This window comes from Anastrepha obliqua, chromosome 1, assembly GCF_027943255.1.
Source record: "Anastrepha obliqua isolate idAnaObli1 chromosome 1, idAnaObli1_1.0, whole genome shotgun sequence".
NCBI classification, from domain to species: Eukaryota; Metazoa; Arthropoda; class Insecta; order Diptera; family Tephritidae; genus Anastrepha; species Anastrepha obliqua.
In genome coordinates this window covers 148,185,003-148,212,672 of record NC_072892.1, presented here as the reverse complement: position 1 = coordinate 148,212,672, position 27,670 = coordinate 148,185,003, and the positions used below count along the sequence as shown (strand labels likewise).

The window sequence follows — 27,670 nt, the reverse complement described above, 5'->3', positions numbered from 1 at the left end:
TAATGCAACTTCTTGTATCCATTTTTTCGATAGCAGAAAATCGCCGAACACGCAAAACACTTGCCTCATTTATGCCTCTCACAAACAAATTAAACGTGCTAACGTGAAATTTGAAAATTCACCTTATGTTTTGAACACACCTCGTATGTGTTGCAATGAAATAATATTTTCATAAATAGGGAAAATTTGGAATAAAAAATCCCTACAAATACCTTTTGGTGGTAATGGAAAGTTTAGCCAACATTTTTAAGGATAGGAATGTGTTTGGATCAAGGCACATTGAATAGGTAGGAACAGTAGAGCAAAAATAACAAATGCAACACAATTTATTTTCGCTTTTGGTCTCTAAAATGTAAAAATTTATAAACAAACATTGACAGTTTAGAGTAACTTAAACACAATTAAACAATTTAGAGACGAAATAAATAGAAAAACCCAAGTCAGTTGCTACCTGTTAAATTTGCCTTGGTTTAAATAAAAGTTTTAGAAAATAAGAGCTGTGGTGTTTTTCATTCCTTAGTAAAGAATTAATTATTGCACAAACTCAAATTTCTCCAAGGTCGAAGTTTTTATGCTGGTTGACTTGTTAAGGGGTAACACCACTGTACACGCGTAAAATAAGCACGATTTTTAAAGAATTTTTTTGTATAGAAGGAAAGGGGAAACAATCACTCTGATTTGGGAAGTTATTACTTATATACTAAAATACAAAACTACAAAGTTTGATCGAAACATTTTACAAAATGGCGGCATTGGAGACATTTTTGTAATGTGGTTTCTCTTGAAGGAGCTGCGCGGCACGCAGCACAGAGGGTGCAAATTTTAATCTGGAACAAAGAAACATTTTTTTTCTTAATCTAGATAAGAATAGCCAGAGAAACACCTAGGGGATTTAGCAAGCATTTGAAGGAAAAAACTCTATTTTGGACTAAAAAACGGCACTTAAATAATTATAACAATTGTTTAAATTGATCTATCGAAAATCCCCTACGCTCTTCTCTTAAGAAGGTTATTATACAGACGTAGTGAAAAACCTGATTAAAAATATTTAAAATTGTTTGAGTTATGCTGCGTGCCAATTTCAGAAAACGTGTTTTGAGAAAAACGCGTTTAAAGTTTGGAAATTTGGAGAAGTCGTTAGGTAGCAGTCACTAACGCTTGGTTAAAAGCTTAAAATATTTATGAAATAGACTTCGGTAACGTATAAAACTTTTTGTTCTGTATTTTAAAAGGTTCAAAGAATTTTTTAAGCTTATAAAAAAAAATCAATTTTTTGAAATTTCTACAGTGGTGTTACCCCTTAATTTCTTTCCACGAACTTTTTCCTATCGACCGTGGTCGTTTTCAATTACTTTTCACTCATAAATGCCATACAGGTATCTGCTGGTAAATGCAAAGAAAGAACAAATGTCGATTTATGGTAAATGAAGATTGTACGTAAAATATATGTAAGTAATAATTACTAATATGAAATGCGGCCGTCGTAGGCGAGTGAATTTGTGCGTGATTACCGTACGAGTAAGTGGCTTCGATATGAATTAGCAAATGATAGAAAACATTTTTTTTAGGGCGGTCGCCTCTCAGCAGACAGTGACAAACCTCTCTGCGTGTATTTTTGTCATGAAAAAGATTCTCATGAAAGCTATCTGCCGTGCGGAGGCGGCGTAAAACTGAAAATGTCTCCATTCCTATGGTAACATCAAGACGCACACCTCAAATATGAAGAGGAGCGCGCCCAAACACCAAACAAACAGTAGGGTTTTTTCGCCAGATCACGAGTCAGACTAATAACATAGTTTTTTTTAGTATTCATTGATGCTTCATCATGGAAATACTGTCGCCTCAACAACGTTTACAAATCGGACAACTAAGTATTGCGAAAATCGACGCTCTGTGAAAAGTATTCATCGCGCGCTCAGCCCAAATTATGGTGTTTAGCGATGAGACCCATTTTTGGCTTAATGGTTACGGATGTGGATAAACCAGCCTCGATTGAGGTATTGGAAGCCAACATTACTAAAGTTACGGCGCAGTTGCGGTCAACATTTGAAAGGGATTATATTTCAGAAATAAATGTCATGAATGACCTACATAAAAATAATAAAGATTGCCCAAACAACTTGAATTGTCGTTGTTTTATTTCAATTTAAAATCCGATACCTCTAAATTGATCACCCTTTACATATGAGCGAGTACAACGTTAATACCTTTTTGCTATGATTTTTTTCCTATTACGACGACTCCCACTTCACGAAAATGATTTTGAGATAATTGACGAGAAGTTTTGAAATGAGTTTATGTGAGTGATGATTACTTTGGAGGGAATAAGAGAATTATTAGTGAATAATGGAACAGTTTTCAATTTATTGAAACCCGAAGCTATCACAGATCTATGATAATTTCGTAGAAAGACTGGAAATGGCAATTCATATGTTTGTTCCTATAGTGCCTGCAAAAAATCAGTCCAAACCGGCCTGGTACAATACTAGGCTCATTAATCTTCGCAATAAAAAAACCAAAGCATACAAACTATACCGCAAATCTAAAAAATAACGCAAAACTTTATGAATCGTACAATCGGTTGCAAAAAGTATTCGATGTTCTGAACAAATTTTTATATCAGAACTACATTTCTAAAGTAGAGAGTGATATCAAAGAAAATTGTAAATTTTTTTGGCAATTCATTAACGGTAAAAATAAAACCACTGATATCCGGGTAAAATGCATTATTTGGGGGAAATGTTGTCGGGCATTCAAAAATTAGTAATCTTTTTGCAGATTTTTTCGATCTGTTTATGTTTGTCAATCTGACACCGGATTAGAAGATACTTCTTTTGACAGCTCACGAACAAATAAAGGTTTCCAGCTCTCATTTAATGATGTACTCAGGAGCCTTTCGGCCTTAGCAAATGACCCAACTTCTGCAGAAGATGGCTTCCCTGCTATTTTATAAAAAAAACTCTGCTACATCGTTAGCAAAACCATTAACAATTATCTTCAATAAATCACCAGCTTCTGGTGAATTATTACATAATTTGAAAAAATCTTTTATCATACCTATAAATAAGTCTGAAAGCAAGTCGGAAGTCCAAAATTAGCGCCCTATCTGCAAAATCTCTTGCATACCTAAACCCTTTGAAAAGCTAGTTCATGATGTGATTTTCTTTCAAATTTCAGATCTCATATCGCCTAAACAGCACGGCTTTGTTAAGGGTAGATCTACTGTTACCAATTTAGGGATAATCGCAAATTTTGTCTCAAACCAATTTGAAACAGGCCAACAATGCGATGCGATGAAGCTTTCGATAGAGTCAGCCATAGTATCCTACTTAAAAAGCTGGGTTCAATTGGTTTTAACCTTAGCTTACTTAAGTGGCTTGCATCTTATCTAACAGAGAGAACTCAATTTGTTCGTATAAATAACATAAAATCTGATGCCATCAAGGTTACCTCAGGCGTACCTCAAGGTAGCCATCTTGAGCCACAATTGTTCTTAATGTTTGTTAATGAGCTTCCAGACGTTTTCGAGACATCACATTGTCTGATGTATGCAAATGACCTGAAAATGTACAGTCGGATAGAGAACGTAACTGACTGCATAAGATTTCAAGAAGACTTAGCAAGATTGGAAGCTTGGTGTAATGATAACTCCTTACCTCTTAATGCTGGTAAATGCCAGCACATGCCATTCAATTGACGCAAATTTACGATTGATTTCGATTTCAAGTTAGGCACTACCACCCTCAAAAAAATTTATGAAAAGAAAGACTTGGGGGTCATATTTACATCGAAAATTTCGTTTTCTAAACATATAGACTTTATGATTGCCAAGTCTAGATCTATGATTGGCTTTGTAATAAGGAATTCAAGAGAGTTCCAGGATATTTCTACGCTGAGAAATTTGTATTTTTCTCTTGTGAGATCAAACCCTGAATAATGCAGCATTATTTGGTATCCATTCTATATGGGTTCATCTTTAAGAATTGAGAAGGTTCAGAAATGTTTCACTAGATTTGCTATTCATTTACTTCGTTGGCCTTGCAGTCTGCCTGCACATAAAAGTAAGATGCAATTTGTTAGCATTGCCAACTTTAGAAATACGGAGGAGAAAAATTTCATCGGTTTAGTTATAAGGGAAATAGTTACGAAACATTTCAAATGTCACTTCTTGCTGGAGCTAATACTTTTTAATTGTACCACTCGCAACCTTAGACTCAGCAATATGTTCCATATACCTTATCATAAGACCAATTTTAGTCGTAATGAATCGTTTGTACGTTGTATAAGGCAGTCTAACCAATTATGAAAAAATTTAGATATATTCTCTAACTCACGAGAGACTTTTAAATCAAAACTTAATCTGGAGACACACTTTTTGAATAGTGGCTAATATATCTCACAGTATTTTTTACTATATATTATAAAGGGTGGTTAAGTTTCTAGGGCCGATGTTGAATGTGAACCACACTTAAACGTCAAGTTTCTTTTGCATTTCATTTGACATTTTCCAATTTAAGACTAACTCAATTTGAACCATTGAAAGATACATAATCAAGCAACGCGTTAAAGTTATTCAGGCTTATTATGAAAACGGGCGTTCAAATCAAAATGCATATCACGCACTTCGTGATTTTTTCGGTCAATTTAATCGCCCAAATATGCGTACAATCGGAAAAATTGTGCAAAAATTTGAGCAAACCGAGTCTGTAGGAGATGAGAAAACACCAGTGCATGCTCGTACAGCTCGTACTGCAGAAAATATTGCTGCTGTTCACGATAGTGTGGTTGAAGAGCCGTCCACCTCAACTCGTCGTCGTGCCCAACAATTGCACCTCTCACGCTTGTCGTTGATGAACATTATGCATAAAGACTTGCATTTACACGCTTACAAGGTGCAATTGACTCAAGAACTAAAGCCTATTGACTATTTCAGGCGTCGTCAATGGTCTGAATGGTGGCAGGAAATGGCAAAAGTGAATGACCAATTTTCGAAGAATATCATCTTCAGTGATGAGGCACATTTTCACCTCAGTGGATTCGTCAATAAGCAGAATTGCCGATTTGGTCGAATGATAATCCAAGAGTGATTGCCGAAAAATAATGCACCCACAAAGAGTGACTGTTTGGTGCGGTTTATGGGCCGGCGGCATGATTGGGCCGTTACTGTGAATAGTGTTCGCTATCGTGAAATGATAACGAAATTTTTATGGCCCGAATTAGAAGATATGGATGTGGACGATATGTGGTTTCAACAGGACGGTGCCACTTGTCACACAGCTAACGAAACAATGGCTCTTTTGCGCGAAAAATTGGATGGCCGAATAATCTCACGTCGCGGCGATGTCAATTGGCCGCTAAGGTCATGTTATTTGACTCCGTTGGACTTCCTTCTTTGGGGTTATTTGAAAGAAAAGGTGTACGTCGATAAGTAAGCAACAATTTAAGAGTTAAAAGATGAGATAAATCGGTATATTAACGGCATAGAACTTCAATTATGCCTCAGCGTCATCGAAAATTTGGACCATCGGATGGAGGTGTACCGCCGAGGCCGCGGTGTTTATTTGGCCGATATTTTGTTTTATATGTAATTGAGCCATACCAATATTATCATAATAAAGAGACATGACAATAATTTCCTAAAAAATTGTGTTTGATTCAAAATCAACACCGGCCTTTGAAACTTAACCACCCTTTATTTAAGCTTTAGTATTAGTAATCTATTTGAGTTGTACTTTAATTGATGAAAGAATGAATAAATAAATAAATGTTTCGGGTACTTTTTGTACAGAAGATATATGGTCCTAAAGTTCTGTTCCGCCTGAACATAAGCACTTCTTTACATGCTTTGTTTACTTTAGTTTGTATTTAAACTTTAAATTAATAATATGAATGATCAATTAAGCAACAGAGAATGATATTAATGATTTACCGTAGGCACAGAGCCAAAGCATCTTCACTCAAGCGAAGATCACTCAACACATGTTGAAGAAATCTCAACCAACAAGATTGTTAAAATTGCGAAGCAATAAGGTATTGGAAATGCAAATCGTTGTATTCTGTTTAGTTGTAGAACGAGCGCGAACGGTGATAGACACTAAGCCGAAACAATTCTAGACTTAAACTTGATATTCCTGCTCATCAAATAGCATAACGTAAATTCGAAATCAATTTGGTGCAATTGAATTAATAAAAATAGTCGCTTACCTAGAAATGCGCTCACAAGTATAGAAATACCAATTAGTAAACAAAAAAAATTGTGCTAGAAAAGAGAAGTGATCGCGTAACGAAAGTGAAATGTCGCAGCAAAATGGCACCGCACCGGAAGCGGAGACGGAGCCAAAAGGGGCGCTTGTCTACTTAAAAAAATTGTGGATCTATCGAAAGTATTTAGTTATAGAGCCATTTTTCTTTTTCTACCTAATGGCCAGTGTTTTCAATGCAGTTGCTATGCAAAATTTTCCACTTGACAAGGTAACACCCTTACGCACGAATATACGGTAGTAGATTGCGGTACATTCAACGCTTTTGACTTTTTAGGCCTGTCGTGTAAATTTAGGCTATAATAAGCTTATCTGCGATACAACTTTGGACAAATCAGAGTTGGGCATTGAGTGTGAGGATTTCAATTTCGATAACACTACGCTGGGCGCAACAATGCTAGATGCTGCGCTCACCATCAATTCAGTCGGCTTCAATTATACTGTCTGTAAAGCTGAAGTTGAGGCGCAGAAATTGGCTGCAGATGTATCCGGGAAACGAGCGCCTATCGGTGTGTATGTTTGTATTTAAATTAAGTGTTTGATTTTGAAAATATTTATATAATTGCATATGATGCCATCTCTTCATTATAAATCTGTTGTTACTTCAACTGCTGCTTCAAATTAGAATTCCACTTAACGAGTTTAGTATTGAAAACCTGTTGAGGGGATTTGAATTTGCATTTCTTGTTTAACAAATTTCGCAAATCCTAAAAATGATGTTCGAAGTTTAGAAGTAAAGAATAAATTCCAATATACTAATTGCTGGAAATACCAGTTGTTATGCGTGTGTGTGCGTGAAAAGTAAATATAAGTGAAATATTAAAAATTCCTCCCATTCGTATCCCCAAGGTATAATTAAATGATGTGTTTATACACCGCACGAAAATTTGTAAGACCAACAAAATTTCTAATATTTTTATTATCAGCTTGGGCCAAATATAAGGTTGTCAAAAAAGTCTTGCGGTATTTCCGCAAGCTTGTCTTTGCAAGCGCGTAGTTCTAGTTGTATTCGTCGCATCGGTTCACGCTAGATCTTTTTGGAAAGCTCTTTTCACGTGCTAACACGTGTTTGATTAATTGTTGTTTGCTTTTAGTCGTTCGTGAGTTATAGCGTCGCAAACATGGAGCAAAATAAAGAGAAAATACGGCATATTTTACAGTACTACTACGATAAAGGCAAAAATGCATCTCATGCTGCCAATAAAATTTGTGCAGTTTATGGACCCGATACAGTTTCCATTTCCACCGCACAACGATGGTTTCAACGTTTTCGTTCTGGTGCAGAGGTGATCGAAGATGCGCCACGGTCCGGAAGGCCTGTGGTCAAAAATTGCGATAAAATCGCTGAATTGATTGAAAGAGACCAGCATAGTAGCAGCCGTAGCATCGGCCAAGAGCTGGGCATGAGTCATCAAACCGTTATAAACCTTTTGAAGAAGCTTGGGTTCAAAAAGAAGCTCGATGTATGGGTGCCACACAACTTGACGCAAAAAAACATTTTTGCCCGTATGGATGCATGCGAATCGCTTCTGAATCGCAACAAAATCGACCCGTTTTTGAAGCGGATGGTGACTGGCGATGAAAAGTGGGTCACTTACGACAACGTGAAGCGCAAACGGTCGTGGTTGAAAAGCGGTGAAGCTGCCCAGACGGTGGCCAAGCCTGGATTGACGGCCAGGAAGGTTCTACTGTGTGTTTGGTGGGATTCGCAGGGAATCATCCACTATGAGCTGCTCCCCTATAACCAAACGCTCAATTCGGACCTGTACTGCCAACAACTGGACCGCTTGAATGCAGCACTCATGCAGAAGAGGCCATCTTTGATCCACAGAGGCCGAATTGTCTTCCATCAGGACAACGCCAGGCCACACACATCTTTGGTGACGCGCCAGAAGCTCCGGGAGCTCGGACGGGAGGTTCTTTTGCATCCACCGTATAGTCCGAATCTCGCACCAAGTGATTACCACCTATTTCTGTCCATGGCGAACGAGCTTGGTAGTCGGAAGTTGTCCACAAGAGAGTCCTGTGAAAATTGGCTCTTCGAGTTTTTTGACAATAGGGAAGCGAGCTTCTATAAGAGGGGCATTATGAAGTTGGCATCTCGTTGGGAACTCGTTGGGAACTCGTCATCGAACAAAACGGCGCATATTTGACTTAAATCGCATTATTATAACCAATTTTATGAACAATTGAAAATTCAATAAAAATACCGCAAGCCTTTTTTGACAACCTTATAATTTTGGTTTTTAATATCTAAACTTTTAATGATAAATATTTTAAAAATATCGGGGAAAAAGTACACATTTACACAGGTAGGTCCATAAGCTCGTCCGTTTTTTAAAGGTGGTTTTAAAATTAATAAAAAAGATATTTAAAGTATATATGTCTTCCCAACGTTTAGGCAAATTTTTAATTCCCTGCTCAAAAAATTGTTTGTTCTTGGAGCCAATCCCGATATCCTTTTTTATAGCTTCCTTTGAGGAGTAGTTCTTGTTACGCGTATGGGATTGAAGTCCACGGAAAAGGTGATAATCACAAGGCAATATCCGGAGAGTGGATGCGGCATTAGTTCCCATCCGAGCTCGTTCAGCTTGCCTAATGTTTGCCTTGCGGTATGAGGTCTTGCGTTGTCGTGGTGAAACAAAACTTTGCGTCTATTCACTAAAGACCGTTGATTTTTGTTAAGTGCCTCGTTTAGGTTTGATAGCTGATGGAAATAATAATCAGCAGTTATCGTCTGGTTTGGTTCCAGAAGTTCTTAATAAACAATACCGGCCATATCCCACCAAATAGACAGGTGAATCTTCTTGGGGGGATGGCCATCTCTAGGGGTCCGTTCTGGTGTTTCATCTTTATCTAACCATTGGCGTTTGCGAACAGGACCCATTTTTCATCACCAGTAACGATACGGTTCAAAAAACTTTCGTTTTCAAGCGGGAAAAGAAATCCATTATTTTCTCGGTAGATGGCTGTCGTGATGGCAAAGTATCGATCAAACAATTTAAATTTATGCTCTTGGTCAAGGAGACATTTCAAACGAAAAAAAATATTTTGCTGTTTTTTGTTTCAGTTGTGAGTTACAGGGTGTTAACAATGGAAGTCAACCGAGAGAAAATTCGGTACATTTTACAGTTTTTCTTTGATAAAGGCGAAAATGCAAGCCAGGCCGCTGAAATTGTGAATGGTGTTTATGGTGTCGATACTGTAAAAGCTAATTATGTGCAATTTTGGTTTCGTCAATTCCGTTCAGGCATTTTTGATGTTAAAAAAAATATCGATAATGCCGAAAATGTCGATAAAATCACAGAAATAATCGAAATTGACCGACATGTTGGTAATCGTAACATCGTCCAGGAGCTAAAGATCGACCATAAAACAGTTTTAAACCATTTGCGCAAAAATTTATTTATTTAATAATTCGAGCAATTTTTGATCATCCACCAATAATCGCACTTCTGAGGCCTTTAGTGCTAGCAAATTCTCTTTCATTTTTGAAAACCGATTGAGCAAGTATTGCCCATACATTTTTGATTGGGTTAAGGGCTTGTGAGCCCGAAAAAATGGGCGATTGTCATAATTTTTTTTAAATATGTTTTAGAACTTGTATTCAAATGAGGCGTATATCATACTGAAGGGTAACTCTCGAAGAATACATTTTGGTGTTTTTATTTGTTTAAATGTTATTATTTATTGTTGATATCGCCCCTCCCCCGAAGCGCCGTTTTTTAGAAGAGGCTTACGGTGATCACGGCAGCGCATGAGCAGCTCAACTGAAATCAAAAAAATTAAATGATTATTGTAGAAAAATGTTTTTTAGTGAATCTGAACTGTTTATTTACCCAAAAATTTTTTTTCTCGATATGAAAACCGCTTTGCACCAAAAAAACGATTTTTGAGGGTGCTCCGCTCTAGTGCCCCGATCTTTATGATTTTTTGAATTTAAATTTTTAAGATGATGTACTTTTAGAATATGCCATAAAAAAATTTCGATTTTTTAGTCCAACACAAGGTATATAACTCCTTAAGATCAGGGCTGCAGACATCCCTTTCTAAAATCGGTATTTTTTCGCTCCCAAAAACTCTTTTGTTGCTTTTAAGCATGAACTGCTGCTTGTTATAATAGAAAATCCACTTCTCATCGAAATTATCATAAAAAAAAGTAAAAAGTACTTCGTTTAAAAGTTCTATGATATACAGGTATACTTGACACTATTCATTCTTGGATTGGAAACATTTAGATAAGAATCATTTAGGCGTTTTGCCTTTGACACTAATTGCTGCCCAAACCATGACAGTACCCTCTTTGAAATTACGAGCCATTCTCTACTCCTTTCTTCCGTTTATTATGCCAATACATTTGGAAATCCACTCATCCGTCCGACTGATTATTTTTTTTTCATCGGAAAAACTACCTTTTCCCATCCATCTTCCAAAAATTGGTACTTTGCTGCAAATCTCAATCTGACCTATTTTTGTCGTGTGGTTAACTTACGTAGGTTTTGGTACTCGTTTTGCATATTCTAGTCTATAAACTGCTTGCAAAATGTACTGCACACGACGGGTAGTAACTTCCAATTTAAGGGTGTGTTGTATTTCACCAGGACTATTTTATTTACTTATAGAGCTAGACGTTTGATTTCTCGAGTTTTGGTTTTCTACCACTTCCCTTGGTGCACCTTTTCTTTCGAAGAAAAGTAATGTAAACTCCAGTTTTGCTTAAATTTGTTTTTGTTTTAAATTTGAAGCTACCTGTCGCACTGTAAGGCTTCTCTCTCTGCATGCTAAAATTTGCCCTGCACAAATTCAAACAAAGCTTTTCATATTTTTTGTTAGATGATCTTTAATATTTTTTGTTTCTTAACCAAAGCAACCAAATAAATATGAAGCGGTCAAAATCACTTATGTATACTATAACCATTTCAACGTAATACCATACATTCTACACTTTTAAATTAACCCTTTGGAGACGAGTATCGGCATATAGCTGCACAAATTAGTTCGTAGATGCGTCGTTCTGAGCGATTAGGTACGCATAGGTATAGTAAAAGAAAGAGTCATGTTTTCATTCAAAGACATTAGGGGCCATTTGCGATGAAGCCTTATCTTCCTTATAATGTAAACTTACGATGTGAGACGACGGTAGAGTCAGAACGAATTTCAATTCTTCGATTCAGTCGCTCAGTGTCACTGCGAGAGGAACCAGCAGTCTTTTTATATATTTTATAAAGTGTTTTCCAATAAGAGGTGTTATTTTGATATTCAAAGAAAAATGCTATTTTTTAATATAAATTATCGGATGTTTATTTCATTTCATTCATATTTCAGGTATGCCGTTATCAGTGGAAAATAACATCAGGCAAATGACCACCACGACCACGCTTACAGGACAATATCCTTTTCATGAAATTTTCCATAACCGAATCGCAAAGTGGCTGCCCTATGTCCTCGATAGCCTTACGAATGCCATCTTTGAGGCCTTGAATCGACTCTGGGCTGTTGGCGTCGACCTTCTCTTTCACGTGGCCATAAGGAAAAAGTCACAAGGTGTTAAATCACAAGATCTCGGTGGCCAATTGTGATCACCTCTTCGAGAGATAACATGGTTCGGAAACTTTTCCCGTAAAAGATCAATAGTTTCGTTGCTTGTGTGGCACGTATCGCCGTCCTGTTGAAAATAAATGTTGTCCAGATCAATACCATTCAATTCTGGTCATAAAAATCGTTAATCACCTCTCGATAGCGCAATCCAATTCAAAATAACACCTGTTATTGGAAAACCCTTTATTTTATCCTACGCACGATGGCTTAGCGATCTAGAGATGATACGTTAGACAGTGACAGTTCTGATGAATATGACTTTGAATCTGATAAGACGGAAGATGACGGCATTACTTCGTCAAGTGCAAGTGAAATCCATGCAATAAGGAATCCACTTAGGCATTTCAACATTAGCAGTTTGTTTATTATTATTTTTTGATTTTATGAAACATTTTTCTTGTGTTAAATAAAGCCTTAGTTTTTATAAAGTTGAACATTTATTTTCTTTACTGTGCACTTCAATACCTCTCGTCTTCAGCGAGGGTCGCCCGTCGAGCGGCTCCGTCCCCAAAGGGTAAAAGCAAACGCCTTTTTTCTTATAATTATTTTGTTTTGTACAGAACAAGAATTTGTTACTAAAATACCAGCACTAAGTGCGGCATAATTTCCGCTGCGCCGTTTTAAACATAACTTCTGCTCAAATATGAACGAGATGGTATCAATAAAACGGTCCGCGGATGACATATGGCAAAAATCGATTTTTTGTTTTTTGGTAGGACTGTTATAAGCTTACATGGCAAATTTCAGCGTGATATGTCACATAGTTTGTTTTCTGTGCTACTGTAAACAAGTCAAGCTCGAGTGTGTTCTTCGAATTCTCTTTTATGACTTCAATTGTCTCAAAATGTTTTCCACGGAGCGGCAACTTGAGCTTGGGAAACAGGAAAAAGTCATATGGAGCCATACCCGGCGAATACGGTGCTTGCGGAACGATATTTACATTATTTTTGTTCAAATAATCGCGAACAAGACGTGATGTGTGAGCTGGTGCATTATCGTGATGCAAGAACCATGACTTGTTGTCCCACAATTCCTTCCTTCTAAGACGAATGTTCTCGCGCAAACGCTTTAAAAGTCTAAATAATATTCAGCGTTAACCGATCGGCCTTGCGGAAGGAACTCCGAGTGCAGCACACCTTCGTAATCGAAAATATTTGAGCAGAAGGTACAATCAATGGGGACTGGGACATTTTTCTATTATTGCTTTAGTAGATAACATCATAATTATTTTGGCCTTATAATTTTTTCGTGCGGTGTCTATAGGTATATACACACATTTATATAATTTTAGACTAAGTTGCTAATTTATAAAAATATATTTTTCAATTAACGCTGCCCATAGGTATTTGAGATCATCGCAATTGTCTATGGCCATAATCATTTCTAGCCATGCACTTAAATCGTTGATCTCCGATAAAAAAAAATCCACTTACTAAATCTCCAATAATGGTTTTAATTGTTTATACGTTTTCCCATTTTACATGCATGTAATATTTGCCAATTCATCTTCAGAACTTGAAATCTTCAAATCATATTTCAAAACTGGTTCCTTCTCTATTTTGTCTACATTTTGAGTATTAAACACGTTTTTTTTTGCAGTTTGAGTCTTATTTGCTTATTCTTTTTCTAATCATTCACATGGATTAATCAGCATTCATTCTGATCGATCTTTCTTTATAGCATTTGGATGTATGTATGTATGTATGTATGTACACATGTATCTGCTTTAAGCCAACATGTAAACATGCTTAATATGAGAAAATGTCAATTAGTCGGTCGATGAATGAGTATTTTCTGGTTGAAGATGCTCAATAAAAAATTTACTATTACGTGTTGAATCTTCTGTTTAATTGTTTAATGGATTTAAATGCACTATAAAATAATCACTTTATTGAACTGATTTGAGACTTTTATTAGAAGCTTCTCTCTCACTTTTTTACTAAAGATCATCTAACGTTTTGCTAGTTCGAATTTAGCATTTTTACGTTAATGCTTGTTTTTAATCTGATTGTATACATTAAAGTGCTTACAAAAACAAAAACAAAGAAAACATTGTTTAATGTTGGGTCACACCAACGACGGCCGCCGTAACCGAATGGTTTGGTGCGCAACCACCATTCGGAATTCGGAGAACGTAGGTTCGAATCTCCGTGTAACACCAAAATGAAGAAAAAGTTTTTTCTAATAGAGTTCGCCCCTCGTCAGGCAATGGCAAGCCTCCGAGTATATTTCTGCCATGTAAAATCTACTCACAAAAAATATCTGCCGTTCGGAGTCGCCTTGAAACTGTAGGTCCCTCCATTTGTGGAAGACGCATGCCACAAATAGGAGGACGAGCTTGGTCAAACACCCAAAAAGGGTGTAATCGCCAATTATATATATATAAGGCGAAGTCCAAAATAATCAAGACTGGCGTCATACAAATTTTTAGCTTAGTGAGAAGTTACATCCCTAGCTGACTTCCAGTGAAAGCTTGGCTAAATTCGGTTTAGTTTTCGAACAAAGAGCTTATATCAAATTTTGTCTTAAAATCGTTAAAACGTTTACCGAAATATTTGAATTAATGAAAAAAGTTTATGGCGATGATTGTCTATCTCGTGCCAAAGTTCATGAGGGGCTTACACGTTTCAGAGATGATTGTGAGGACATAAATGACAATGAACATACGAGCCGCCCAAAATCAATATTCACCGAAAACTCCATCGCAATTGTTCGTACATTTATCGAAAATGAAACGAAATCATCGTTGAAATTCATGGAATCAGAGTTGAATATCTCCAAATCATCGATGTATCGCATTTTAGTCGATCACTTGGGCTTACGAAAGGTCTGTGCACGTTTCATTCCGCACAAGTTAACTGAGGACCAAAAATTGCTCAGAATTCAGCATTCAAAAAAGAGGCGAGAAAAGACGAGAATTTCCTTTACAACATTGTAATTGGTGATGAAACGTGCTGTTTCCCACATGAACCTGAAATCAAGCGTGAAAGTGCCGAATGGAAGCCCCAGACGAGCTACCAACCAAAAAATCGCGTTTGGAGAAGTCAAAAAGTCGATACTCATTTGTTTTCACGATTCCAAGGGAATTGTCCACAAGGAGTTCGTGCCAACGGGCCAAACCGTCAATCCGTCAATGCAATTTTCTATCTTGGCGTTTTGAAGCGTGGGAGGGATACGGTACACTAGACAGGGCTAGTTTACTGGGGCGGCAGCCCTTGGTCGGGAAAACCCCGAGTCATTACGGTAACGTAGAACCGGCTGCCATGAGAATGCGTTTCGAAGCGTTTGTTGCATCGCATTCGTCAAATTCGCCCTGAATATCGCGAAGGAGGAAACTGGCGCATATTGCATGATAATGCACCATCTCATTGATCCACTCTTGTGACTAATTTTTTGACTAGAAATCGCATTTTAACCATCAATCACTCACCGTATTCGCCTGATACGGCTCCCTGTGATTTCTACCTATTCGGAAAATTGCATTTGGCCATGAACTGAAAACGTTTTGCGTCCGTAGAGGCCATCCAAAAGGCTTGTACCCGCATCCTGAAGGACATTCCGTATTCCGGTCAATGACCTGAAACACTCCTTCCAAAAGCTTTAAGATCGCGCAAAACAGTGTATCGGGGCCAGAGGGGACTGTTTTGAATACATGAACTTGAAGTTATTAGAAAAAAACTCCTGTCGTTTCTATTTTAGCCCGGTCTTGTTTATTTTGGACTTCACCTTGTATATATCAATAAAAATTGGATCCATTATGAGTAGGATTAATTAAAAGACAGGTTTTTATAAGTAAAGTATGATAGTTACGATTGGTGTTGATTTACTAAGAATTAAAACAGAACTGTCCCGTTCGTATCCAGTCAAGCAAACGCTTCGTTCATTTTGTCAAGTTCGGTCTCTGTATGTCAAGTAAGTAGGGTTGCATTTGTAAGTAGTTAGTAGTTTGGTCCTACTCAAAATGGATCAATTCTTCGGAGATGGGCAGGTTACTATTTACTGGAAAATGAGAGTGCCGATGAGCTCTCTAAGGCCGGTATTCGCTTACCGAGATTGAGCACGTCAGACATTTACCTATAACTCTATTTTCTGAAAATAGAAATGAATGTGGAACTAGCTCTAGAAACGCAGTCGACATGCGAACACTCAACCTCGTACAAAACTAACAAAATTATGCTAAGGGCTTTAAATACAAAAACTATTGTATAAACTTTATCTTATCACTCCCGAGAAAAGACTGCTAAATTTTGGTTTGAGTACTGGCGGGACACTGTCTCACCCCACATCACGCAGTGAGAATGCGATAGTCGAGAACGATGCGTGTAACAGATGCAATTAAGCGAATGCTAGGGAATACTTACTTCACCACTACTCTACTCTGTATAGGACTCGCCAAGTGGGCCTAGGATCAACATATTTTTCATCCTTGAAGTACAAGTATATTGCTGACAAAAAGCTGAACGGCTTGTTAAAACTTACGAAGACGTGCATTAAGAACTACATAAAATGATATCTTCGACTCCATATACATAGCACTGGTAACACAATGCTGTCTAAGTGGGATTTTTTATAGATCAGCCAGCACTACCTAACCGAACCTATTTTATGTGGTAAAAAAACTGCAGCGGCAGGCTAATACCTACTCTGTCAGAAAGCAAAATAGATTAACGAAACCAACGCAAGACTGAGTCTTGTCAAGGCTCTAAGTTCCCGAGTGGAGTGAACGAGGAAAAAAAACTGCTTTGAATGTAGTGTAAAAACTGATCAAAAATGAGGCTTGGGCGATAAGGTTTTGAAAATTTAAATAAGTTACTCTCTATTCTGTAAATAAAATTTCATATTTTTCAAAATTATCCCATTTTAGCTTAATACACTTCATCCAATATGTCTTCAGTTTTTTGATAATTATATGGAATTTATTTCTTAAATACGAATTTGTTTTATCAAATACCTACTCATGCAAATTAAATTTTTTACCGTCAGGTTGTTTCTTCATATTTGGAACAAAAGCAAGAAGCAGGTGTAGGAGAATGATCTGGAGAATATCCTAGATGAGGCAACTATTTGCAATCTAATTCATGCAATTTTACCATTGTGATTAATTCGTTGTGCTCATTCTGGTGGGAGGGAACTTTATTTCTAACCAAATGCGGTTGCTTTTGCTTCAGATCGATGCAACAGCTCTGGATAATACTACAGTGGGCAAAAAGTAAGGTGAATTTATTTGTCAAACTTCGCGGGATTAAAATTTCGCTCTAGTTATTTTTTTCACGAGTTGGCAGCACTGTTAATAACATCTGGGCCAACTTTCATGTGAATGTCATTATCAGTAATATATTTACGCTTGTGTTTACCAAACGACCAAGAGTGCATTTTTCGATTTTTACAATGTCTGATTTGATTGAGCAGAGAAGTGCCATCAAATTTTGTTTGCGGAATGAAATTTCGGCTGCGGAAACGTTTAGCATGTTGCAGAAGGCATTTGGTGATTCGACCATGTCGCAGAAAAATGTTTATAAGTGGTACAAAGACTTCAAAGAGGGTCGAGAACGTGTTGATGACTTGGAGCGCTCCGGACGACCATCGACGTCAACAGATGACCAACACGTCAATAAAGTGAAGGAGTTAGTGCTCAAAAAATCGTCGGTTGACTGTTAAAGACCTTACTGATATGATCGGTATATCAGAAGGATCTGTGAAAACCATTTTGAAAGACCATTTGGGCCTACGAAAAGTCAAATCTCGTTTGGTACCGAAAACTCTCAATTTATTGGAAAAAAGTCGTCGCATTGATGTGTGTGAAACAATGCTTTCAGACTATCAGGACAAGCTCAAATGCATCATTACGGGAGATGAGACTTGGATTTATGCTTACGACCCTGAAACAACCGACCAATCAAGCGAATATCGTGCTAAAGGCGAGGCCAGACCGAAAAGAGCACGTCAAAGTCGTTCAAAAATAAAGGTCATGATGACAGTTTTTTTCGATTTTCGTGGTGTGGTGCACTATGAATTCCTTCCACCTGGCCAAACTGTAAATAAGGAATATTATTTGAGCGTTATGCGACGTTTACGTGAAGCAATTCGTCTGAAAAGACCAGAATTATGGGCCAACAACACTTGGTTTTTGCATCACGATAATGCACCGTCTCACACTGCACTCGTTCCTCGTGACCATTTCGCCAAAAATTCCACGCATAACGTTCCGCAACCACCGTATTCCCCTGATTTGGCTCCGTGTGACTTCTGGCTATTCCCAAAACTCAAGAGACCACTCCGGGGAACGCGTTTCGAGTCGATCGAGGAGATAAAAGCTGAATCGAAGAAGGTGCTGATGGCTATACCGGAAATGGACTATTTGACATGTTTCGGGGATTGGAAAAATCGTTGGCATAAGTGTATTTCATCGAGAGGGGATTATTTTGAAGGGGATGAAATTGATTTACAAGAATAAATAAAGATTTTTCATTTTACAACCAAATTCACCTTACTTTTTGCACACTGTAGTATGTACCGGTGATGTTTTTAAGATAATTTGCGACCGCCGTAGCCGAATGGGTTGGTGCATAACTATAATTTGGTAGTGCCAGGGTTCGAAACACCCAAGCATGAAACATCAAATGATAGAAAAAGTGCCCCACGGCAGGCAATGCCAAACCTCAGAGCGTATTTATGCCATGAAAAAACTCCTAATAAAAAACCGTCTGATGTTCAAAGACTATAAAACTTTAAGTGCCTCCATTTGTGGAATACCCAGGCACACACCTCTTATTGGAAGGGGGAGCTCAGCTAAACAACCAACGAAGGATGTAAGCGCAATTATGTATCTACACATAGATAAGGTAATTCAACGTAAATGACACCACGCGCATCCCCAAAAAACTGTCATCAACACCTCTTTGGTCAACAGATCTAACTTGACCGTCTTCGGCTTCGGCTCAGTACGAGAAGGTTACTGTCTCAGCTGTTCGTTGGTCTCTTGTGTGTACAGATAGATATTAATTCATGTTCGTGCACGGTTATGAAACTCATCTATAACCGCAAAATGATAAATATTGTCATTACACATACAGCCGCGGTCAAAATCTTAGTTGGTTAGGTTATGGTGGTAGTCGGTCTGCACGACCAACTCACTTAGACCTACAGGTGCGTTGTGATACCACTGTGCTACACGGGAACCTCATTTACCTTCCTTCGTGGAACCATTTTGTGGCTCTTATGAAACGTAGAATTGATCCTAACCCACGCCGGACAGCTCTGTAAGAGAATTGGAGAAGTATTTACCTAGACAACCTGCTGTAATTTTAGCTAGGGCTGGAGAATTGCAGAGGAAGTGCTCAACTGTTTCTTTCTCTTCCTCATCTCTGCAACTTCTGAAATCTTCATGGGAGAAAACTCCTAGTCTCGCGGAATGCCTGCCAAATAGCCAGTGACCGGTTAAACAAGCCACGACCTTCGAGATATTGTCTCTTGAGAGACTAAGCAATTCTTTTGTTCTTTTCTTGTTTATTTGCGGCCATAGTAGCCTAGCTGTTAGACACGTATCTTCATTTCTCCATGACTTATTGGCCTCTTGGATAATGTTTATTTTTTTATTATTAGTTTACTCGTGGCCATGGGTATTCCAATGGTACTTTTATCACTGAGCAGTTAAAAAGCAGTACCTTTCCTGGCTAGCTCATCAGCTTTACAGTTTCCCTCAATATGTCTATGCCCCGGAACCCAAATAAGGCTGACTTTGAATACGTGACTAATATCATTTAGGGCAGCCCGGCATTCCTGTGCAACCTTCGATCTTAGTATAGCCGCATTCATTCATTAAAATCTTAGTAGTGCACATACGTAAAATGGAATGGGTTAGAAAAGTGCGTGTAATCGCTTTTATAAAAAAATTTATTTTTTCCCTCTTATAGCCCAAATATCAAACAAAAAAAAGAAAAAAATCCAACGTTTATCTTATTTCAGTAAGGCAAAATTATATTTAGAAAAACTGCAGCGAATTTTGAGCGGTCAAAGACTTAGTAGTGTAACAAATTGTAAGAAAAATGTTGACAAAACTTTTATATGCTGGTGATTTTATTTTTATTTTTACATGGGGTGTTGTTTAGCATTTAAATTAGTATTTTGTTGCATGACACTTATTCTTTAGAATTGCAGCTCAACGGCGCACACTGGGGATTTTTGTACAGAGATGCGGAAAAAAGTATACATCCCAAAAAATATTTACATTTTTACTACTAACGAAGTTGTATATATTTGTGGATACATGTAAGTTCATAATTCTGAATTACCCTCAAAATATCAAAATAAAATTAAAAGTGTTTCGTTATCATTATGCACACACTAGAAAGCGTTTAGTTATTATCATTGCCAAAAAATAATCAGTGGCGCCTGGTGGCACCTGCAATTGATTAAAACGGAAAGAGATGCTATTAAGCAACACGTTGATACTAGTTTCTGACCGTAGGTAAATGTAGCTCAACTTGCAGATCCAAGAATATGAAGGAATATGATTTTTATTTTTTTTCGTAAAATTAATTATAAATAGATAATCAAATGCTTCACAGCCTTTGTTCTTCCGGCTAAAATATATAAAAATATCGTACCCTAAATGAAAAATAAAAAATTGGAAGTCGGCTTAAGCAAAAGGAAAAAAACCACCTTGGGCTTTGAAGTTTTTTCTTAGTCAGTTCAATACTATAAAAAAATTATACTTTTGACATATCTATAAAAAAAAACTGTAAGTCGGAGTTAGTAATTCTTTTTGATTTTATTGTTGGTTCTATTCTGGAATTTAGAAATACCATTAACACGTTCCCTCCGGCGCTGTTATTCATGGTCTTCGCCCACAGACGGCAACGTTTAAATCTTTTCGCTCTATCGGAAGCGATTGCGATTATATAAAACGAAATTTTTTCATAAGGGTAGTCGTTTATGGCTTCTCATCTCATAGGTACCGTCTAATAAAGTACCATTGGTGGTATACGCCGCCTCATGAAGCAATCTTGTGCAAGCCACCGGTGGTACGCGCCGGCGTGACGTGTTAAACATTGCGTAGGTGGTATGTTGCAAATTTGACTTTCTTCCGCTAAATCCCCAGTGTGCGGCGTTGCATTGAGTCAACAAGTTTTTGGCATCTTTCAATCGAAATCGACTCTCATGCGCTCTTTACAGCTTCCCATAATTGCGTATTAGATGTTGGCTTGCGTTGCGCTACTGCCTCCTAGACATCAACCCACAAATTTTGAATGGTGACTATGTCTGGTGTCTGCTCTTCAAACTTTGCACGTGTGTTTGGGGTCGTTGTCTTGCTGGAACGTCCAAACAAACGGCATTTCGTCTCTAGCATATGGCAGCATGATGTCCTTGAGTATATGAAGCGCCAGTCATCATTTCCTTAGCCCAATGAATGGGTTCCACGCCTAGCCATGAAAAGCATGCACAAACCATAATGCTAGAACCACCACGCTTTATTGTTTTTGTTGTATACTTTGGCTGGTATTCGGTGTTAGGTGGTCGTTTGACATATTGGCGCGATCCCTTTCCGCCATACAAGACAATCTTCGACTCGTCCGACCATAAAATGTTGCACCATTATGTCGAAGGCCAATTTATATGTTCTTTGGCGAATCGAAGTCTCTTTTTTCCAAATGCGTTTTTGTCAACAACGGCACTTTTCTTGGACCTAGGGCACCCAGGTCATGCTCACGCAAACGCCAACGAACAGTCTCAGCGCTCGAAGACACTTTTAAGGCATCTTTTAACTCAGTAGCAGCCGCAAATGGAAACTGCTTTGAGTATCTGACGATAGACTAACTTATCTTGCCGACATTGCTAGCTTTCTTCCACGCTTTTTGCCACTTGGTTTGTACTTGATGGCATTACGTACCATTGTTGGGGAGCAACCAATGATATTTTTGCACTTCCACATAAATTTTTCCATCAGCAATCATTATTTTTATGAGCGCGCGTTTCTTGGGTGTGCAATTTTTCCTTCTGGACGTGACTGAATGAGGAATAATAAAAATTTGGTCATTAGCTACAGAATAACAATTATATTGTATAAACTTATCTCACCGCTTTCTTTTTTTAATTTTCACAAAGATAGTCGCGATAATATTAATTTTTCACACACTTTTTCATGCATTACTAAGATTTTGACTGACTAAAAAGCCGTTGCAACTAAAATTTCACGCAAACCAACAGGTTAAGTTTAACAAGTGATTATATAACTGGTAGCCGACTTCTTAATCTAACGGATTTTACAGTGGATGGCGAAATATTGTTGTGATAAAAAAAAGTGGCGACTTAAGGGGGGACCCTCATGTAGAAGCCTCAAAATCGGCCAGTTTTTAAACATATTTTTAAAGGTGATAATATAATTATTTTATTTTGAAGCATTAACACAACTTTATTTAGCCTTTCGAGAGTACAAAAAATTTTTTTTTATTTTTTTTCCAAAATGGCGGCTCAGGATCATTCCTTGCCGGGTGCCTACGGCGCGAGGTCCCAAACTGCTCTATTTATTACTCTTAATCTATCGATCTGAAACAAAAGAATGAAATTGTTTTTTTTTTATAACATATTAACGGAAAGGATGAACCTATAAAATTAAAAAACAAGTATAAAATTAATTATAAAATAAGCCTTTTAGGACTATTTTATTGACATTTTTAACCCCCAAATGTACCCCGCATAGTAACGTACAGAAAGGCCTCACCAAACTTCAAACAAATCGGTCTATAACTTTTTGAGTTACTATACGAGCAGTTTTTAAAAAAGTCGCTTCGAGATAATTGAGTTTAAAGTTTGAGGTACAGGAGCGCGCGGACCGCTCTCTACCTAGTTAGTGGGCTGTAGAAGTTATAATATTGAGAATTTCGGCATGAAAATTTCACAGTATATTCTTAAGACTATCGAAAAAAGGAATCGATGTTTTGAGGCTTCTACATGAGGCTCCCCCCTTAAATATAATGAGCCATAAGCACTAGTAAGATTCTGACAGCAACTGTATATTCCACAACAACAGAGGTAGGACTCCTGCTTCTGGATGCCACGTTGTATAAGCTTTTATACTTCCTCCAGTGTAAGTTCATATTAACGTCTTCTTACTTCTGAACTTACTACAGGTTGGGTGTAAAAAGAAGATTTTAAGTAATAGGTTGTGCATCAGAAAGAAGAATAATAAAGTACAATACTATTTGGCTTATCCACTCCCATTTTGTTAAAATAAACATCATTTTCGTATATGCATTCAATTACTTAGAATTAAAAGGCTTTTATTATAGAGGGTGCTTTTTTATGTCATCTTTGACATTTGTCAACAAAGCGTTAAAAATTATTGAAACCTATGTTAATGGTCGATCTTTAAGAACAAAATATCGCAAAATTTTTGATTTTTTCGGAGGAAACAATCGTCCGAATGAGTCGACGATTCAAATGTTGGTGAACAAATTTCAAAAAACTAGGTCTGTCAGGGATAAAAAAAGATTATTGCTTTGCGCTACCGCAGCAGTTTTGTTTCTAAACAACCTTCAACATCGATATCTCGACGTTCTCATTTACAAAATTAGGCATTCATGAATTGTGATGTCATTTTCCACATAAATTGGTGAGAGCTGCATTTTGAATAAAAATAGCGAAAATTGAAATTGAAATGTTTACCTTCTTTCTTTTTAAAACAACATTTGGGTGCGTCTTTTGAAAAACTATTTATTATACGACTATACTAAGTTGTTCAAGAAGTTTTATGGTTCGATAAGAAAAACACAATTTTATGGTTTGAAATATACTTTAGTATGCAGTTAGGTCTCCCTGAGTATCAACACACTTGTTCCAACGAGTTTCCAATTTTTGAACTCCATCTCTGAAGTGAGAATCTGGAAGGGCTGCAAAATATGCTTCATTTGATGAAAAACGCTTTCCACGCATGAATTTTTTCAGGACAGGAAACAGATGGAAGTCACTAGGTGCAAAAACTGGTGGATTCGGTTGATGCGCCAACAATTCAAATTTTAATTCATAGATTTTAGCACAAGGTTTCAAAATGCTCTTGTGACACTTTTGATGCAAAAGATTTTTTTCTTTTGCAAACTGGGCCTTTTTTCATGAATTTTTTCTTTCAGCTGATCTAAATGATTACAATAATATTCAGAATTTATTGTTTAACCAGTTTCCAAGTAATCCATAAACAAAATTCCTTTTGCATCCCAAAAGCTGATGCTAATATCTTCTTGGCCGATTTCTGGCCACGAACTCGTTTTGGAGCCAAAGAACGAGGTGTACACCACACTTTAGCCTCTTGTTTTGATTTACGATCATGGTGATAGACCCAAGTCTCATCCATAGTGATGAATCGACGCACAAAATCCACTTCATCCTTTCAAAAACGCTCCAAATGTTGCTGAGAAAGTCGCATTCGAATCTGTTTTTGTTCCATTGTTAACGAAAGTGGCACCCATTGTGCACACAGTTTTCTGAAACCCAATACTTCAGTCAAAGTATTATTATTATTTGCTATCGCGCCGGCTGGAGACGAAAAGTGTCGATACAAATAAATTCCATTGTGGTCGATTTGCAGCTTTTGACTTTATTTGCGGCCAACTGACCGAGTCGTCAGATGTCGTGAATTCGTCATACAGGCTTCGTATCCATGCTCCTTTCGACCGTCTTCTTCGGCGAGAGCCTTGTGTATTTCAGTCTAGACTCATTCTGCTAATGCCAGTCGCAGGTTTACGATTTGTATGGCCTTTCCATTTCCTTTTTCGTTTGCATATTTCAATCTCAACCGGACTTTGTTCGCTTCGAGCAAAGATTTCTAATGACGAGCTTGGTTAAAGCGAACCAAGTCCGGTTGATAATGAAATCTATAGGGCTTCTACTAAATCTCTTTCAATCACTCGGCGATTTTCCAATACGATATCCAGTATTTTTCTACGATTTCTGGTGTTGTTGCTGTTTTTGGATATCCTTGACGTGGATAGTCTTCAAGGCTTGTAAGACCACTTTTTAATTCAGCAACTCAACTTTCTACTCTACTAATGGATAGCGAAAAGTCCTTATGCTATACATACAAGGTGGAGCAAAATTAATCATCCATTTTTTTTTTTGAATAAAATATATTTATACTAAAATAAAACTATTTATAATTTTAGTTATAAACCTTCCGATAGGTGATTAATTTTGTATATTTGTAAACAAAACCTATTTTTACAATATTTTGATAGCAAACAATTTTTTTCATGTATTTTTATTTTCCTTTAAAAACTATTTTCAGCTGCCATCTTTCCTTTGATTGTACTCCTATTTGCCGGTGGTTGGTCCGATCGTTACAACAAACGGAAGCCATGTATGATCATGCCAATTGTAGGCGAATTTCTCTCATTCACTTGTAAGTTTGCTTCTTGATTCCTTTTATTTAAGCGATTTGCTCAAGTACCTAATAACATTATTTTTATAATTGAAAAAAGAAGAAAAACATTCAAATCCATCGCGATTAATTATTTTTTAATTGAAACGTGTCTGTATAAAAAATTCTCTTTCGCTCCACATAAAAATACATTTACACAGGTTTACTAATTTCGGCAATATTTTTCGACTCACTGCCCATGGAATTCGGCGCTTACTGTGAGGCGATCGTGCCGGCTATATTCGGTGGACTTACATTTTGCTTGATGGCTGTCTACAGTTACATAACCATAGCCACACCGGAAGAGGACCGTATATTCAGGTGGTTTAGTTGATTTTCCATTGCCTTTGAATGCGATGAGGAGAAGATTAAATTTAAATTTACATTTCAGATTTGGTATTTTTGCGATGTTCATAACAGCGGTACCTTTCATTGGCCAACCGATAAGTGGTTTTCTATTCCAGCAGCTGGGTTATATATGTAAGTCCTGCATATATTTCATTTTCATATTTTTCCTCTTAAAACTTTGTTGGTTTCAGTTTCCTTCGGAATGGCCGCATCGTTTCAAATCATCGCAATACTGTATATAGTATTTTTTATTAAGGAGGTCAAACCAGCACCCAAATTGGATACAAAGACTGCTGAAGATGGTCGCCCACCCTTGCCTGTGAATGGACCACCGCCGCTGCCTGTTGCTGGCAGTGAAAATTTGGCTTATGAACAAACAAGCATTGACGAAGTGGACAAAGTGAAAAACGTTAGTTTTGAATTAAATTCGCAATTGCAAGTCGCGGATAAGCCGACAACATTGCCGAATATTGGAAGTGTTGAGCCTGTTAGACGTTCATTTCTACGTGAATTCTTTGATCCAACTTTGGTGATAGACTGCGTCAAATTTCCGTTGATAAAACGCCCCAATCACGGAAGAATGCTTTTGATTTTATTGATCATTGCCTATTTTCTAACCCTGGGACCAGTATCGGGTGTGTATAGGAATTTGAAATTTCGATAAATGATATACATCCATACATATATTGTAATATATAATATATAATATATTTTTGAAATATACTACAATATATTATAATGTAATAAGAGTATAATAACGCATTTTCTTAAAATTAAAATTTTTTCCAACTCTATTGCAGGAGAAAATGACTATTGGTATCGTTACACGCTAATCAAACTCAATTGGAATGGCAATGATTTCAGCTTTTTCTTCACATTTTCCTCTGCAGCTGCATTGATTGGTAATTTGATTGGCACATTTGTACCTATATATATATACATATATACACCTACATATTTAATTTTTTAACGGACTTTTTATATGGCAGTATTTACTATTAAAAAATTTCAATCATCATAACAGTATAAGGCACGAGAGTTGCCTTTTATTTTTTGCGCCTAATAATGAAAACACTGTAATAATAACCATGAAAATGGCTTTTTTCCTTGGAAGTCAATACACTTCGCATACACTCCAAACAATTTTCAAAGCCCTTTTGCCGCTCAGAAGAGGATGCCTCCAAAACGAGCGGTTTAAAGATTTCACCAGCTTCTTCAGGCGTTGAAAAACGTTGACCTCGCACTTTAAGTTTGTTGTTCGGGAACAAAAAGAAATCATTAAGTGCCGAATCAGGGCTGTTAGGCGTATGACCCATTAGTTTGATCTTTTGAGTGTTCAAAAACGTTCTTGCGTGAGCCAATAAGTGAAGAATGATTCGTCTTCGGCGGTTCGTTTTCTTTAATTCTACGAAAAGTTCTGGCAAACAAAATATTTTGTGTCACTCAGAATTCACTACTTTAAGTTTATCTAGTGGGACAGCTGCAATATTACCAGGTTTTCTGGAAAAAATCAAACGCTCATTTGCTTTGAGGTGCTTCTTCCGCGAACAATTTTGGTTGTGCTAAGCTCGTCTTGAAACACCCATACTGTCGAATACTGCTTTGTTTCTGGCTCATATGCATAGATCCAAGATTTTTCGCCTGTTGCGATGCCATACGCGTGCTTTGAACCACTGCACCTGAATTTCTTCAATATTTCTTTACACCAATCGACCCGAGTCCTGTTTTGGTCAATTGCGAAATTATGCGGTACCTAACAGGAACAAATCTTTTTGATGACCAAAATTTCATGCACAATTGTTGGCGTATGCCGATGATATTGCCATCATCGGCCTTAACAACCGCGCTGTTAGTTCTACCTTCTCCAAACTGGATAAAGAGGCAAAGCGAATGGGGTCTGGTGGTGAACGAGGACAAAACGAAATACCTCCTGTCTTCAAACAAACAGTCGGCGTACTCGCGTATCGGCACCCACGTCAGTGTTGACAATTATGATTTCGAGGTTGTGAAAGACTTCGTTTATTTCGGAACCAACATTAACACCTCAGTCTGGAAA

The 27,670-nt window shown here is 37.4% G+C and overlaps 1 protein-coding gene across 1 annotated transcript in view; it reads left to right on the top strand.

Moving 5' to 3' along the window:
• The first annotated feature begins 6,078 nt into the window (after window positions 1-6,078).
• Window positions 6,079-27,670, top strand: part of LOC129236436 (uncharacterized) — a 49,798-nt gene continuing 28,206 nt past the window's right edge. The window contains exons 1-7 of the mRNA XM_054870829.1: window positions 6,079-6,471; window positions 6,538-6,769; window positions 25,135-25,248; window positions 25,428-25,587; window positions 25,658-25,746; window positions 25,806-26,249; window positions 26,415-26,516. Coding sequence (XP_054726804.1) covers window positions 6,295-6,471; window positions 6,538-6,769; window positions 25,135-25,248; window positions 25,428-25,587; window positions 25,658-25,746; window positions 25,806-26,249; window positions 26,415-26,516 — 1,318 coding nt within the window. The 5' untranslated portion in view covers window positions 6,079-6,294. The remainder of the gene's footprint in view (window positions 6,472-6,537; window positions 6,770-25,134; window positions 25,249-25,427; window positions 25,588-25,657; window positions 25,747-25,805; window positions 26,250-26,414; window positions 26,517-27,670) is intronic.